The sequence below is a fragment of the Gracilinanus agilis genome, chromosome 3 (genome assembly GCF_016433145.1).
Source record: "Gracilinanus agilis isolate LMUSP501 chromosome 3, AgileGrace, whole genome shotgun sequence".
In the NCBI taxonomy this organism is placed as follows: Eukaryota; Metazoa; Chordata; class Mammalia; order Didelphimorphia; family Didelphidae; genus Gracilinanus; species Gracilinanus agilis.
The window spans coordinates 186,433,372-186,451,033 of record NC_058132.1 but is presented as its reverse complement, the minus strand read 5'-3'; the positions used below and the strand labels follow the sequence as shown (position 1 = coordinate 186,451,033).

The window sequence follows — 17,662 nt, the reverse complement described above, 5'->3', positions numbered from 1 at the left end:
GCTCTTCCAGAGTCATTTATTGGCAGGTATCAGTGTCTGCCATTCCTTATCAGCCATTACTTTACCATACTTCCCAATAGGTATCATTCTCCACTTCACCCTGCTAGCAACTATTCTGTTCCAGGCATGTTTCTCTATTCCAAACTGGTCCCCAAGTCTGTTTTTTTGTACATTTGTTCACCTAATTTTAGGAGTAATACTTCCTAGGGATGCTATAGTTACAACTTTTTTCAGTGGTGTTATAGGTGATCTCTAGCCATCACTGTAGAGTATTGTGGTTAGCTAATAAGATTCTCCTAGGAAGAAAGAACAGCACACTGCATTTTATGTTTGCTTGTTTTTTTTTTTTGTTTTTTTTTTGTTTCTGGGTTTTTTTTGTACCTCTACTATAGACTTCCGCTGTATATACTGTTGTCAGAATCACCTGAAATATTTTATCCCCAATCTACTGCCATTCAATCTCTTAAGTGTTAGAAGTATGCCTGCGCATAAGAGTCTTCTCAGGTGGTATCCTCATCCAATCCACTTGAAGTCCCATTACTAAGTACATCTATTCTGCTAGCTTCAGGTGTTTCAATCATATGAGCTCACCATAACCTAATAGAAAGAAATTACAAACAAATAATCTAAGCACTCTTTATTACTATTCTATTAGGAATATATTTCACTATTTTACAAGCCATAGAATACTATGAAGCCTCATTCACAATCTCAGATGGAATTTATGGCTCAACCTTTTCTGTAGACACAGGCTTTCACGGCCTCCATGTAATTATTGGTTCCACATTCCTAATTGTCAATTCTACTTCCATTTTTACTTCAACCCACCATTTTGGTTTTGAAGCAGTAGCTTGGTACTGACATTTCATAGATATTGTATGACTATTCTTATATATCTCTACTGATGAAACTCATATTTTTCTAGTATAATTTGTACTACTGATTTCCAATCATTAAGTTTTGGGTAAAACAAGAGAAAAATAATTAAACGCAGTAGTACACTAATAACCAATTAACTCTTAGCTACTATTGTAGTCATAATCGCCTTCTGATTTTCCCAGCTCTATCTATACTTAGAAAAATCTAGTCCATATTGAATGTGTTTTTGACCCACTAGTTTCAGCTCAATTACCATTCTCTATAAAATTCTTTCTAGTACCAATTGCATTCCTTCTATTTGACCTAGACATTGAATTTTTGCTTTCTTTACCATGAGCTATTCAACTCTCAACCCCAAATATTATAGTAACATTAACATATTGCTTAATTCTAATACCTATGAAATTTAATTCAACTCTCAATTAGGCTTCTCAAAAACTTCATCTGATGATTACAAAGTTTCCTCCAACATTCTCAACAAGGCAACACCAAGAAATGCAGAACCTTGGTCAAGATCATGCTTATTCTTTGATCTTCGGTTACTTCTTTCTCTAAAGCAAATTATTGCATCCCCTCCTCTTTTTCTGCTCCCTGTTCAGTGCTCATTTAAACTATAGTCAGAAACCCATTTCGTTTTTATGACCTAACTACTCCCCTGGGCTACTTAAATCTCCCTCCAAAGTCTCTACTTTTTCACTTGGTATATGGTTTGTGAGATGCTGTTCAGAAGACTGTGTAATCTTATCCTAGCAGAATCTTTGCTTTATATATATAAAAAAAGCATATGCCATGCCAGTGAAATCATTCCGAGATGTGGTTGAACTTGGTTGAGCTTTATCAGATTGATCTCCATATCTTCCTTCCCTCCTTCAACAAATTATCACATCACAGTCTGGTCTCTAACTCTCTTATGCTCTCTATATTTTATTAAAAACAACAACACAAGACTTCTAGGAAAGAATATTTCAGTTTGCCTTGGTAATATTTCCAGTCTTTGGCCACCTTTACTTTCAAAAGATTTTCCTTAACAGTAATTATTAATTTCTTACAATTCCTCCTAACACCTAGCATTCAGATACTTCTGGGTAATGGTACTATCTCATCTTTGGGGTTTTCTATTTGTTTTTGTCTAGAACTCTGATTTCATTGACATAGATGGCAGCCTTTGACTAACATAGCTCTACTACTACTGTTAACTTCCATCATTGTCTGGGACACATATTTACCTTGGTTTTAATTCTAACCTTTCACTCATTGTTTTTTCTGTTCTCTTTTGATTACTTAAAGTTTGGCATGTTTCTTTTAGGAAACATAAGTTAACAGAATACATGGTAGCATACTGAGCAGTTAGCAGGTCTACTTAAAACTTTGTCTACATGATATATCTAACAGATATATATATATATATATATATATATAAATACCTAACAGTCCCATTTATTAAATATTAGGTATTAAATAGTGTCTGTACTGTAACATCTTAGTAGCTTTTTGAAAAAAAAACAACACATAAATTGAAAGAAAATTAGTATTTTTCTTTCAGTCTTAATCAAAATTTCTAACAATGTGTACAGTTGTTGAATATTATATAGCTTTCTGAACTTTGGAATGAGATTGGACAACATCACCTTCATTTTCTTTCTTTTTTTTTTTTGGAAAATTTTAAAATTACATATAAAATACATTTTTAACATTAAAAAATTTTTGAATTCCAAAATCTCTCCCTTCTTTCCCCTCCACCATTTATTGAGAAGGTAAGCATTTTAATGTGGGTAATATCACAGTCATGCAAAACATGTTGCCATATTAATCATGTAGTGAAAGAAAGCACAAATGACAACAACAAAAACCCACAAGAAAAATAAAGGGAAAATGTTTCAGTCTGCAACCAGAATCCATCAGTTCTTTCTCTGGAAGTGGATAGCATTTTTCATCATGGGTCCTTCACTTTCACTGTCTTCTTTGATTGCTGTATTGTTGAGAATAGCCAAGTTATTCAGATTTGATCATTATACAATATTGCTGTTACCTCATACAACTCTGTCTTTATTCTTCACACTTCTCTTTGTATCAGTTTGTGTAAGTCTTTCCAAGTTTTTCTGAGAGCATCCTGCTCATCATTTCTTATAGCATTGTAGTATTCCATCACAGTTATATGCCACAACTTCTTTAACCATCCTCTAGTTGATTAGCATCTCCCAATTTCCAATTTTTTGCCACCACAAAAAGAACTGCTACAAATATTTTTGTACATATAGGTCCTTTTCTTTTTCTTCATTTTCCTTTTTGTTATTAATTGAATTTATTCACTTACCTACCTTCTCTCTCTTCCCCACACCACAGACAGCATTGCATCATCTATCAACCATATATATTTATATGTACATATAAACATATATGTTCAACAATTAAGCAGACGCCTACTTCTAAATTTCCTACTGTTGTCTCCTCAAGGACATAAGATTGCCCAAGAATTCATTATCATTCAAACTGATGAAATAATCAATGAATTTTTGAATCTCATTGCCTATACTAAATACAGATGGGACCATCTTGGTATGGTAGGATAGAAAAATTGGCAAGAGACCTTCTTCAAGAACTACAGTGTAGCTGTGTGACCCTGGGGAAGTCACTTAACCCCTACATTGCCTAGCCCTTAACACTCTTCTTCCTTGGAACCAATACACAGTATTGATTCTAAGATGGAAGGTAAGGGTTTAAAAGAAACAACTAGTATTGCAGAACAAAAAAATGTATTGTTATGATTATTGTTGTTGCCATAATTTTTATATAAAAATATTTCCTCCATATTTATAGTAATAGTAAAATTAGTTAAGCTTAAAAAAACACGGCAGGAAATTTAGAAGAAGGTGCCTGATTAATCATCAAATATATATATATATATATATATATATATATATATATATATAATCTCCAGAATAGTTAGATCAGTTCACAATTCCACATTAACTTCCACATTAAATGTTAGAAAAGACTGGGACTCCAAAAACTCAAACCCCAGTTTCAAGCCCTTCAGTATTGGCATAGAACTTTTGCAATCCATGATCTGTATGGCCTTCTGCCTGGGCACTTTGCAGATTCTCAGTCAGTCTCCATGACCTTGTGGCTCTTTTTAGCACTTCTTCTGGAATCAGACAGAGAGGCATTAAATCACAGTCCCATGATATTTACCAATAATTGGCAGGTTACCATAGTCTCAGGCTTTTTTAAGTATGCATTATTATAGCAAATATATGTTTGCATTAAGCTTATATAAATAAAATAAAAAAGGAGAAATAATGATTATTTATGTACTTCCAGTACAAGATGAGAAAAAAAGGGGAAAAAATCGAATTAAAAATTTAAAGGGAAAGGCAAGAAGGAAATTAAAATTTCAGGGAAAAATACAATGCTCTCAAGGATAACAAAAAATGGGTAAAGAACACATATTGCATTGCTTATGTGTAAGGAAGAAAAAAATAAAATGTTTTAAAATAAAAAATAAATAGCTTAGAACTAGTGAAAGGTATCTCAATGAAATTGATTTCCTGCTAAGCCTTTACATGAGCTGTGAGTGTAAATGGGTTTTACAAAATAGCAGATTCACAATGCACATTCAAATAGAGTACCATAATTTCTAATAACACATTTTAAAACAATAATAAACAACCCGTTATTATAATCACTTGCTATGATATTTAAAAAATCATATACTTGTTACAATTTCAAACCTTGGCTAAGATATTTTCTCAACAAACTCTGTTACTGCCTCCATAGCAAAATCTGATATTAAAACACCCTTCTGGTCTAAATTATCCTCAGGAATTCTAGATCCTTCTAATAGAAAAGCAGGCTAAGACATATAGACTAACACAAGTATACAGGAGCTCTCTTGGCTTCCTGTTTAAAAAAAATCCTGGGTAGGAAATTTTCATGCTTCTACCCATTTAAGACAACAATTCTTTATAATAAATACATAAAACCCTTATCATTTATATAGAAGGGACTGGGATCTAAAGTAAAATTTAAAACCTCTTATAAAATCATAATTTAAGTCCTCAAGGCATCAAAATCTCATAGAATAAAAACTTAAAAGACATGTGCTCCTATAAATCCAGTATATATAAGGCAATTTACAACTTTAAAATGTGTAAGATGTTCATAGATGGTACATATAACAGCATTGTTTTTGATACAGTAAAAATGAAACCTAAAATAAATTAGGAAATACAATATGAGTACCAGATAAGCTATACAGTCAAAAAACCTCTTATTTGGGAGTTACAATAAAATCATAAACAGAATTAATCTAGCAGCCAAAACTTCATTAGCTTAAAATGATTCAGTGCAACAGAAAAATCAACGAAATAAACAAAATTAATTCACAAAACTAATCAGCAAAATACAGTAAGATATAGAGTCTTTTTAAAACAGAAATAAAACTCATTAAGTTCTGAGGTTTAAAAGTCCGCCCCTGGTTCAATTTAAGGTTCTTCTGATTGAGCTCTCCTCTGAGCTTAAGGAGTTTTAAAGTTCAAAGTTCTCCTGAATTTCAAGTTTGAAATAATTGCAAGAAAGTTTGTCATAGGCCATGCGGCCTGATGTAGAGTAAACACTAGAGCCCATGTGGAAGCCTGGGGTAGGGGCTAGAGAAAAGCTTAGGTTCGGTATTTAGAAAAACCCATGTGGAGAGATTGTGGGCGGGAGTGCCTAGGTCAGGCTTTAGAAGAAATACGTGGAGAGCGATATTTGGGGTAAAAGTGTCTTTTCAGGTTAAAGCCATTACCAAGAGAGCAGTGGGGGTGGGTGGTTGGGGGGTAATACTTCCAAATCTCAAGTGGGAGCAATTGAAGCAATCTCTGAAGATCGTGGCAAGTCAGAGCAGGGCATGCAGGAATGGAGGTCTGTACTGGTGGGCTTGGGATTCGGCAGAGATCAGAAGAAGCAGCAGCAGAGGCCCTGGCAGGGCACTGGCAATTTGGGTTTAAAGTCAGAAGCTAGAAACGACTGCTCTGACCCCCCAAGGTGGATTGGGGCAGGGTCTTTTAGCGAAAACATGGCGAGCAAAGCCACTCTCCCCTTTCCCTGAAAAGCAGCCATGTGGCTGGGGAGAACAGTGAGAAAAGAAAAAACGGAACCCAAAACTCCAAAACGGCAAGAGCAGGTCCATACCTCTGGAGAGGATTTTAAATACTCTCAGGCTATCTAAAAAATTGAGGGCTACTTTTCCGATGTAGTGGTTGCCAAAAATGTAACGATTAAAAATAATAAAAGCTGAAGTTATGAGGGAAATTAATAGTTTAATTAAAGCCATGTTAATAAAATAATTTGGAAAACCGCGCCTGACTACTTTTAAAAATGCCGCCCGTCCGTATCGCCACCCATCTTCCTTAGTCTCGCACCCCAGAGAGGGCGTCTCAAGCCTGACCTCCGAATTTAAGTTAAGCTCGACTTTGGTTCCCCTTGTCTGACGTAATCACATCAGAAACTGGAAACCCATTGGATCACGGGAAATGTAGTCTCAAAGTTCCCCACATGTCCACAGGAAGTTTGTAAGATACTTTTAAATGGCACCTCCCTAAATTCCAAATAACACAGCAAGTATACTCCAAAGTAGAATTGGGATAGGGGTCCTGCTTTCCTGTGAATGAATGCTTCAAGTGCTCCTTGTCTTTAGACTACATATTAGCAATGCAACAGATTCCTGTACCTTGTTCTAGCAAAGGGACATACCTGTAATTTTGTGACCAGGTGGGTGACCCCCTTTTAGTTTTGTGGGTTGAGAGGTTCAACAGCCACTACCACTAATTCAGTTACTCTCCAGGCCTGTTGCTTGCTTGTTTGGACTTAGCCTGGGCTGATGAGGCTCATGCTAAAGTGGCTTAATCTCACTGAATTTTGCCATGATGAAATAATTTCTTTGCTGAAGAATGCTGGGGGGCAAATTGTATTAAAAATGAAGTATAAGTTCCCATCCATCTCTGTATAAGAGTGGTGTTGTGTTGTGAACTACAACTTTAAATAAAGGAAACACTTTTGTCAACTACAGAAATAAACCTCATCCTGTTGTAATAACATGTATTTAACCTGGAGGGCTTGCTGACAGAGAAGGTATAATCCAAGCTGGTGACAGGCTGCGGTGTGTGGATGGAATCAGATTTGCTGTTAGCATTCATGCTGAAACCAAGTTTTTTTTCAAACAATGTGGGCATAAAATTATACTCATATTAGAATATTTCATCTCAGTAATGTATTAAGTGGCAACAGCCTCTTGGCCACTGATTGTTAAAGTTGCCAAAACCCCTGGTACTAGCCTTGCTGTTGTACTGAGTACCTCAGTGTATTGTAAAAAGCACGTCATCATCATCTACAAAATCAAATCTTCAGATATTGCAGACAGATGAGCTACATTGCATGTTGGAGATCATATTCTTTCCATTTATGGAACTAGTATGGAGCATTATAGGGTAGCAGAAGCTATAGAGTTCCTTTCCAGTTCCATAGATTAGGTCAAACTTCAGATTCTTCCCCATCTCCAGATGTGAGTAGCAGTGAAGGCACTGAAAATGCAGTGAGGTATCTTTACCCATCTCTTCTACTACCATGAGTACATATTTCCAGAATTCCATGATTATGGGAAGGTTACCTTGAGGTATCTACACTACCAGTCCTTCTGGGACCATGAAGAGGAGGAGACTGAAAAAGAACTTCAAAAACTAATCAGTCTTTGATTTCAGCACTATTGACTTGGCTGGGCACGTTGTCCACACTGAAACTCTAGAGGCAGTGCTGTCTGCTGTTCTGTCATGGGCGTTGGGATCCAAGGTGGTGTATTTATCCCTGAGATTTTGTCTTCTACACCACTTATTTCCTTTATCAAAGCTGAAAACCCAGCAGAAGGGTGTAGATTTCTGTGAATTGGAAATGGCAATCAATGGAATTCCAACCAAAGACAGCACAGTGAAACAATGAGTTTTCTCAAAGGATATGGGGTAGAAGCTACACTTGTGACAGAATACTGTGATTCAGTAATGGATTCAGTGACAATAGCCTCTGGGCCATTCAGCTCCTCTGAGATACCTGTATCCGTGGGAGGGTCACTTTGGAAAGTTTGTCATCACCAAGACTGTAATTTCAAGTAGAGGAAGATTTCATGTGAAACTGTCTAGAAGCACACACTTTAAGCTCACCGTGAAACCAGGAGATTCTCTTGTTATTTCAGATATCAGTAGAGGCAGTGTGGCTCACACAACTGGAGCTCTGGAATCTGGGCACCAATTGTTAGCCATTGATAACATCCATTCAGCTTGACAACTGTTCCATGAAAGATGTAGTTCGGGTCATCCAATGGTGTGAGGACCTTGTGAAGTTCAAAGTCTTTAAAGATGAAGATAACTCCAAATGAACAAGAGAGTTCTGAGCTATTATTTTGCTGTGGAGGCCTCCTGGGCATTGTGATTATGGAAACACAGGAGCCTTTTGATCCCATAATCATCTCCATTGTCACTAAAAATGATAAGTAAAGAACTGGTACAATCCACCATGCTGATCAAATCCTAGCATTCAATAGTGGTAGTTGAGTAAAGCCAACCATTTCTTACAGATGTCAGGAGAGACAGTCACTTTGAAAATTAAGAAGCAGACAGATGTCCATTCAGCATCAAGCCTCAAGAAATTCCCCATTCCAAGTCATTTAAGTAAGCTGAGTGATGTAGAGGATAAAACATGTATTCCACAGAAATCAGGTAAACACACTGACATTTACTTCACTAAAGCACCCACCTTAGACAGTGCTGTTGAATCATAGGCTAGCTCTGGGAGAGATACCCGCTATTGAAGTCAAGGCCCTGGCCTCCAGGCTTCAGGATCTATTTTCTTTCTCTTTATTTTTTAATTTTTTAGAAAATTTTTCCATGGTTACATGATTCATGTTCTCACTTTCCCCTTCAACCCCACCCTCATAGCCCACACACATTTCCACTGGTTTTAACATGTGTAATCTATCAAGACTTATTTCCATATTATTGATATTTGCATTGGTGTGGTAGTTTTGATTCTACATCCCCAGTCATGTCCACCTCAACCCATGCGTTCAAGCAGTTGTTTTTCTTCTGTGTTTCCTCTCCTGCAGTTCTTCCTCTGAATGTGGGTAGCATTCTTTACCATAAATCCCTTAGAATTGTCCTGGGTCATTGCATTGCTGCTAGTACAGAAGTTCATTACATTTGATTTTACCACAGTGTATCAGTCTCTGTGTACAATGTTCTTCTGGCTCTGCTCCTTTCACTCTGAACCAATTCCTGGAGGTCTTTCCAGTTCACATGGAATTCTTCCAATTTATTATTACTTTGAGCACAATAGTATTCCATCACCAGCATATACCACAATTTGTTCAGCCATTCTCCAGTTGAAGGGCATACCCTCATTTTCCAGGTTTTTTTCTACCACAAAAAGCACAGCTATAAATATTTTTGTACAAGTCTTTTTGTCTATGATCTCTTTGGGGTACAAACCCAGCAATGGCATGGCTGGATCAAAGGGCAGACATTCTTTTAGCGCTCTTTGGGCATAATTCCAAATTGCCATCCAGAATGGTTGGATCAGTTCACAACTCTACCTGCAATGCATTAATGTCCCAATTTTGCCACATCCCCTCCAACATTCATTACTCTTCCCTGCTATCATTTTAGCCAATCTGCTAGGTGTGAGGTGATATCTCAGAGTTGTTTTCATTTGCATTTCTCTAATCATTAGAGATTTAGAACATTTTCTCATGTGCTTATTGATAGTTTTGATTTCTTTATTTTAAAATTGCCTATTCATGTCCCTTGCCCTTTTATCAATTGGAGAATGGCTTGATTTTTTTTTATACAATTGATTTAGTTCCTTGTATATTTGAGTAATTAGACCTCTGTCAGAATTTTTTGTTATAAAAATTTCTTCCCAGTTTGTTGTTTACCCTCTGATTTTGGTTGCATTGTTTTTGTTTGTACAAAAGCTTTTTAGTTTAATATAATCAAAACCATTTAATTTACATTTTGTAATTTTTTCTAACTCTTGCTTGATTTTAAAATCTTTCCTTTCCCAGAAATCTGACAAGTATGCTGTTCTGTGTTCACTTAATTTACTTAGAGTTTCCTTCTTTATATTCAAGTCACTCACCCATTCTGAATTTATCTTGGTGTAGGGTGTGAGATATTGATCTAAACCTAATCTCTCCCATATTGTTTTCCAATTTTCCCAGCAGTTTTTGTTGAATAGTGGGTTTTTCCCCAAAAGTTGAGCTCTTTGGGTTTATCATACACTGTCTTGCTGATGTCACTCACCCCAAGTCTATTACACTGATCCTCCCTTCTGTCTCTTAGCCAGTACCATATTGCTTTGATGACCACTGTTTTATAGTATAGCTTAATATCTGATGCTGCTAGGCCACCTTGCTTCACATTTTTTTCCATTATTTCCCTTGATATTCTTGATCTTTTGTTCTTCCAAATGAACTTTGTTATAGTTTTTTCTAATTCAGTAAAAAAGTTTTTTGGTAGTTTGATAGGTATGGCACTAAATAAGTAAATTAATTTGGGTATAATGGTCATTTTTATTATGTTAGCTCATCCTACCCATGAGCACTCAATGTTTTTCCAGTTGTTTAGATCTAGTTTTAATCTATTTGTTTTTAAGCCCTTACCTTCTGTCTTAGAACCAATACTGTGTAAGAAGGGCTAGGCAGTGAGAGTTAAGTGACTTGCCCAGGGTTACACAGCTAGGATATGTCTGAGGCCAGATTTGAACCTAGGACCTCCCATCTCTAAAGTCTGACTCTCATCTGAGCCACCCAGCTACCCCCAGGATCTATTTTCAATGCATTTGAATGAAAGAATCCTAAACAAGGATGTGATTTTCCCCAAACAAGCACAACACTGAACTAAGAGGTGGACCTGAGTGCTTATGATTGGGAAAGACTAACCTCTGATAATTTTCTAGGGATGCAAAGCAATGTGGATTTGGAACAGGAAAAGAACTTCTGGTTTCAGACTAAGGAAGACTTAGTCTGAAGAGTACTGAGAGAGCTTTAAGCGACAATCATGCAGGGGAGCATTCTGGGCTTGAATCATGAAGCTGCCACACCATCATGCCCGTTAATTCAGACAACAGGCCAGTTTCCAAGAATAGAGCACCGCGTAGAGCCACAACAGTCAGACAATTCTTAAATAACACTCTCCCTATAAATATTGGTTGGAAGTCTATTTCCCCCAAGAAAAATCAAACAAGAATTCAGGGAGATCATGTTCCCAGCTTCTGTGGAACTATGGCATGAAAGACATCGGGTTCAACATTATCAGCTGGATTGCTGGAAAAAAGGAGTATGTGAAAAAATATTTGCCCCACCTGGTAGACCAGAAGACCTAGGTAGCTTTAAGCTATGTGATAGATAGGTTCTTCTATTTTCCTTATACATCTATCTCCTTAGCATCCTTTCAGATATATTCTCGCTCCAAAGTCTCATTACCATGGCTCTGGAATCATTTTGGTCAGAACTTCAAAACCAGACTTTACAAAGTTATTTCCTGATGTGAAGAGGAAGGTGGAAATACTGGATGCCAAGAATTTATTCCACTGTAAAATTGTGTTATTTATTAATTTAAAAAAATTTTTTACCAAAATTTTACCAAATTTCCACCTGTTCTCCTAAATTAAATAATCAAACTCATTTCCTTCCCTCTCTTCCTTCCCACCTCCTGTTTCCAACAAGTGGTTCAATCTGGATTATACATGTATTATCATGCAAAACATATTTCCATATTGTTTATGTAAAATCGTTTTAAAGAAGAAAAGTACAAGACTAATTTTAGTACCTTCTGTAATAGAATCTCTCTCAGTAAAGGCTTATTGATTTTCAGACAAATAGTTCATTTTCATTGGTAGAGAAAATCCCAGAAAGGATTAGAATTAGAGCCAGAAAATCTGGATTTAAATTCCAACTTTACTATATCCTTAGTCATATGAGTATAGGTAAGTTCAGAAACTAGAGGTTCAGCGTTTTAATAATCTGTAAAAATGAAAATGAAAATACTTGTGTTATCATTGACTTATAAGGCTTTTGTGAGAAATCTCTCAGTATACAGGAAACCATAATGTAACTAAATCTGAGACATTACTATTAGTCTTCTATAATGATTTGTTTGGGGTCTTTTTGTTACTGTTTTTTTTTTTTGGACAAGCTTTATCTGAAAATTTATTTTAAACCGCAAACTATTAAAGAGACTTTTTAGGCAGTAATGACATCTCAAACTTAGCTTTGCCCTAGAGCAAGTGCAATGAATGATTGTTGTTCAGAATTTATTCCATGTGAAATTAAGTTTTCCAGTTTGTTTTTTTGGGAGGTGGTGTGAGATGCAGTGAAGGTGGAGGGGGGGGACTGGATTTTTGCTTTCATCAATAAAAGGAACTCCTGGTGAGGAAATTGTTTTGACAAATGTAGATCAATATCAACTCTGCAACTTAAAATCTAGGGAACTCTCTGGATCACTGAGAAGTTAAATGATTAGTCCTGGGACACATGGTCTGAAGTACATAACAGGCTTTCCTGACTCCTAAGACTCATACTGTCTGTATGGGGAGTAGCTCCTCACAGGGGACCTTCCATTAGGTTCTGAACTTACAGTGTAAATTGAAGCATTAAAGAATATAACTTTCTTTTTCTTAATGGTAAGTTTGGCATAATGGTTCTTCATTATTGCTGAGTAAAGTTTATTACTATTTATGGAAATATGTACCACATATTTTGGAGATAGGTTTGAATTTTTGGATTTTGTTGTTTATTTTTCAATCTTTTCCCCTTTAGGATCCAGCCTGACTCTTGTGCTCCTAGCTGAGTAGAAAGCCATAATTTTTTTAAAAAGGGCCAACTAGGGAACATCTTTGGTCCCTGCACTTTCTAGAGATCGTCAGATACTTTTACACTGCTGTGACGGTAAAATTGTATTCAAGTTTGTAAAATGAAGCAGTTGAAAAGAAAAAGGAAAAGCAATTTTAGTGTTCAAGAAACTCAGACCCTTTTAGAAGAAATTAGAAAAAGGAAAGAAGTCATATTTTCTAAGCAGCTCAATACAACAATTAATGAGATGAAACGGAAAGCTTGGGAGGAGATTGCAGAGTGTGTGAATGCTGTGGGGGAAGGCGAACAAAGAACAGGGGCTGAAGTGAAAAGGCGATACCTTGACTGGCGAGCACTTATGAAGAGGAAATGGTTGAAGGCAAACATAAAGCTAGTGGGTCCTGGCTTACCCCTTTCAGCATCAGATTTCAATGACTCTATCACTGAAGAGCTGGATGATAAGATAGCATTTCCAAATGGGTCAAATTTGGACTGGCAAAATACAGTTGATCTCAAGGAAGCAGGTGGCTCCTTAACAGAAGTTAAAGAGGAAGAGGAGGAGGAAGAGGAAGAAAAGATTCCACAGAATTTTGAAGTAAGTGGTTAGCCTGGTTTTAGTGTGTAGTGCTAGTAGCATTTAGTCTTTCTTTGCCTAGACTGAAAAGGAATGTATGTATTGTGCATGCATGTGTGTGTCTTTATATGTACATACTGCATATATATTTCATGATAACTTTTAAAAATTGAGTTGCATGTTTGCTAGAAACTGGGAAATGTTAGCATGTAGTTTTGTTTGGCTAAGCAATGGAGTTTTTAAGCAATTTTGGGAATTAATGTGTTTTCACAGAAGTTTTAAGTAGATACTTAAACAGTCCTTTTTTCTTTTCTTGCAGTTTGAAATAGAAGAAGAGGAAGAAATGTTGACCCCTGTGATGCCAGATTCCAAGAGGGAAAATGAGCTTTCTGTTTTCCCTCATATCAAAGAATTTGGTACTCTTACCTCAATTCAGTCTCAAACTGCCTATGATGAATCCTACTTACTTATAAGCTTGGAGAAACAGAAGCTTGAGATAGAAAAGCAACGACTAGACATTGAGGTAGAAAGACTGCAGATAGAAAAAGAACGGCTGCAAATCGAAAAGGAACGGTTATGGCATTTAGATATGGAGCATGAAAGACTCCAAGTAGAGAAAGAGAGGCTGCAGGTTGAAAGAGAGAAATTGAGGTTACAGGTTGTCCATTTGGAGAAACCTGCTCTGGAAAATGATCTTGGCCAAGCAGAAAAAAAAATTCTGCAGCCTCTCGATTTAGAGACTGAGAAGCTGAAACTTGAGAAAGAACGCTTGCAACTGGAAAAAGACAGGTTGCAGTTTTTGAAGTTTGAATCTGAGAAACTTCAGATTGAAAAGGAGCGTTTACAAATAGAAAAAGAACGGCTTCGTATTCAGAGGGAGGGACATTTGAAATGAGTTTTCTAAGTTTCCATAAATAATAGATATCTTCATGTAAAGGTTTATAAATCATAGGTAGAATTTCTCTAAATCATGTAGCAACAAGAGAATTGCTTTTTTTAGCTGTTTTTCTGTCAGTTTGTTAGTGTATTGAAAATGAAAAAAAATTGTGGTAGGCAATAATTCATTGTGACTAAGTAGTACATATATGATAAAACTTTTTCACTATAGGAAAAATGAATGTGGTGTTCTCTTCCATTCAGTAATGTTACTTAGACTATTATACAATATTTGTGTCCAGGAATTCATAAACATCTTCATGTCTAGGCTAATTGTGTAATTTCAATATTATATTAACTTTGCTCTAAAACTACAAATGAAATAAATCCACACAGGTTTATATAAAGAGATACTTAAATGACCAAATCATTAAATATTATATGTGTAGAAATGTGCAGTTATCTTTTAGTGTACTGAATGATGATAATTCTTTTCCTCCCCACACACTTCAGTTCATGAACAGCCATTGACTTAGAGGTTCAGGAATCATTAGGGGTTTACCTAAAATGAATCAAATTCAAAAACTCTTCAACTTATCCTGATGACTGGATATTTTTGTTCATATCAGAACTGTGTAGACACATCTGCAGAATTAATCTTCTTTCATCTCGAGTCCATACAAAAATCTACCTTCTCTGTGTTAACTTAGAACTTCAACAAGTGAATGGATGAGCATGGCAGAAATTTTACAGTTGTACATGAACTCTGCTGCAATACTTAGGCTTAAAAAAGAATTGAGGGGCATGATACTTAAGAAAGTGGATTCTTCTTTATGCCCTACTGCAAAATTTTGTCAGATCCATTGGAATTTAACCACAGAAACTAAGGATTTATTTAAATCGGTGAAAATTCTCTCCCTAATACTGGAGGTGCGTCCTCCATGCTCAGGTCATGACCCCCTGGTCCAGCTAGAGTTGGTGGGTTGGGGTGTAGAACTATTACTTCCTGGAACAGTTCTGGGAATTGAAGTCTTCCATTGATCAATTTAGCACCTTTCATGAGCACTACATTCACTTTAGAAAATAAAAGGGAGGGGGAGAGAAAATGGAAACATCTTTCAATGAGATCTTTTGTATTTTCTGTTTTATAGAATCAAAGCCTAGCATTTAATTCATCTCAGATGTTGACAGAACTTGCCTGGGTTTGTATTGGCTCCTTGTGAAATCCAGAATGGCTTGCTGATGTGTAAAAGTAGAATATATGCCATAGATTCCTCAAACATAGGTTATATGTGTATAGGTATATTTGTATTTCCTGACTCTGCAAATAGTGTTATTTTTCTATTGTTGAAACAACCACTACTGCCATAGAAATAAATTTGCTTATACTGATGGCCTATGGGTCTCTTATTTCATGTAGGGTGCCCAGCTAAGATTAGTGGGATTAATGTGCTTGCAAAACAGATCCTTGAGAGGAGGATGAGGCTTAAGGATTGTCTCTTTAAGAGAAAGAATAATAGAAAGAATAGAGAGCAAATGACCCCTGTTCTCACTGTTCTTGAGAATCACAGAATTTTAGAACTGGAATGGATCTTAACCACAGTAGTCCATACTGTTAGATTTAAATGAATAACTCAAGGTTCTTATTTTCCATAGAGTTCATTAATAATCACTTGAAATAGAGAAAGCAGATATATAGAGATTTAAGTCTAATCTAACCTAACTCTGACCATGTGTTTCTTCACATGGCTGCCTCACTCAGCCATGGTCCTTCCCCACCACCTCCAAGGGAATAGAGACCCCGGGAGTGTCTCGCCCCACACCTTTATCCTTTCTCTTGTATCTGGACTCATAATCTTTAGTTCCAGGTCATGTTTCTAGGGCTCTTCACCTGTGACCTGTTTTGGTGTTCACATGACATCCAGCCATGCAGCGAGGTGGGGAGGAGAGGATTCTATCTACACAAAACTATGCAAAAATTAGACTATGATATAACTGACCAGTGCTTGACTTCTGAAGAGGAGGGAACCTGCTCCCAATTAAGACTGCACATTCCATTTAGGGATACCTCTCATCATCAAGAAGTTTTCCTTTTCATAAAGCCTCTATTTGCATTTTTTCCACTTCTGTTCATTGCTACAGGTGTGCTGGGGCCAAACTGAGTCTCATACTCCACCAGTGATAATAGCACCTACCTCCCAGGGTTGTTATAAGGATCAAATGAAATAATATTTTTAAAGCACTTAATACAGTGCCTGGTACAGAATAAGCACTTAATAAATGCTGGTTTCCTTCCTTTTCACTGTTTTTTCCTAACTGTTTTGCTGAGTCAGTTTTTACAAGAATATAAAATCATACTCCTGACACTTCTGGGATGTTGGGTTTTAGAAGAGAGAGATAATCCTGTTTCTACCTCATTCCTTTTTTTCTTATTGAACTCACCATGACTTCCAATTAATTGCTCCACTTTTAGAATGTATCCACTGGAATGATTAAGCCTCACCAAAGGTAAATATTTAAAGCTTAGACTCATTCCTTCAGTACTTGCTGGTTACTACACTTATGACTGACGAGACCTCAAATAATCAATAGCCCTTTTAGAAATACTACTCAGAGATGGTTTTTTTTTCCTTTGAGAACAATACTTTGAGCATGTTAACCTCTTCCCACCTCAATTTATTCAATGTACAACATTGTGTCTTGGCACCATTTTGAACCCCTTTGAATTATTACCCTTGCATCAGTTAGATTGCTCATCCAGAAAAAACAGAAGTCATAAAAAAATGATATTACCTCCCCATTGTCTCTACCCTTCCTCTACTAGGATAACAAATTGCAAGTGCCTCCTAATTAACTGTCCTGGGAAAACTTTGTAATGCTGGATGCTACTGCATTTGAGGGACATTGAGGTACAAGAGATAGAAGAGGTGAGTTGGTTGAGTTTCCAGAAGTATGCATTCATAAGCTTAGCTCTTCCTCTTGAACATCTGGTTATGCAGGTGAAACTGCCTACATTTTTGCCAGTATGATGACTGATAAATAAAAGGTACTTCTACTTTGCCCAAATACAAATGGCTCCCATTTGCCATTTTTTTAATTAAAAACTTGGCTCAAAAAGATCATTTTGGACTTTGTCTTTTTAACTTTTGTGCTGCCCCAGCACCAAGCACTCGATGAATTGTATATAATGTTAATAAATGTGAATAAATGAAAATAATGGATGGATGATTATCTTCAACTACCACCTCTATGAGAGTGACCTGCAGTCTAATCACCTCACATTTGTGCTTCGGTTCTATATTTGATCCACCAAAATGGCATCTTAACTTGAAGGTCTTGTCATCTAAAGCTCAACAAAATGAAAAGGTATTCACATCTTTTTCTCTAAATTCACCTCTTCTCCCTCTGCCTTTTTGTACTAGTCTTCCTGTTATCATTTTTGATTCTTCATTCTCCTT

General features: G+C 36.4%; 1 protein-coding gene and 1 pseudogene across 1 annotated transcript; both read left to right on the top strand.

Annotated features, from left to right (window-relative positions):
- The first annotated feature begins 6,739 nt into the window (after positions 1-6,739).
- On the top strand, positions 6,740-8,686 carry LOC123241352 (annotated as a pseudogene).
- Positions 8,687-12,733: 4,047 nt separating this feature from the next.
- On the top strand, positions 12,734-15,591 carry MSANTD4 (Myb/SANT DNA binding domain containing 4 with coiled-coils). Its single transcript, XM_044666284.1, has 2 exons — positions 12,734-13,349; positions 13,648-15,591. The coding sequence occupies exons 1-2, from the start codon at positions 12,876-12,878 to the stop codon at positions 14,221-14,223; spliced, it is 1,050 nt and encodes a 349-aa protein (XP_044522219.1). The 5' UTR covers positions 12,734-12,875; the 3' UTR covers positions 14,224-15,591.
- Positions 15,592-17,662: the final 2,071 nt, after the last annotated feature.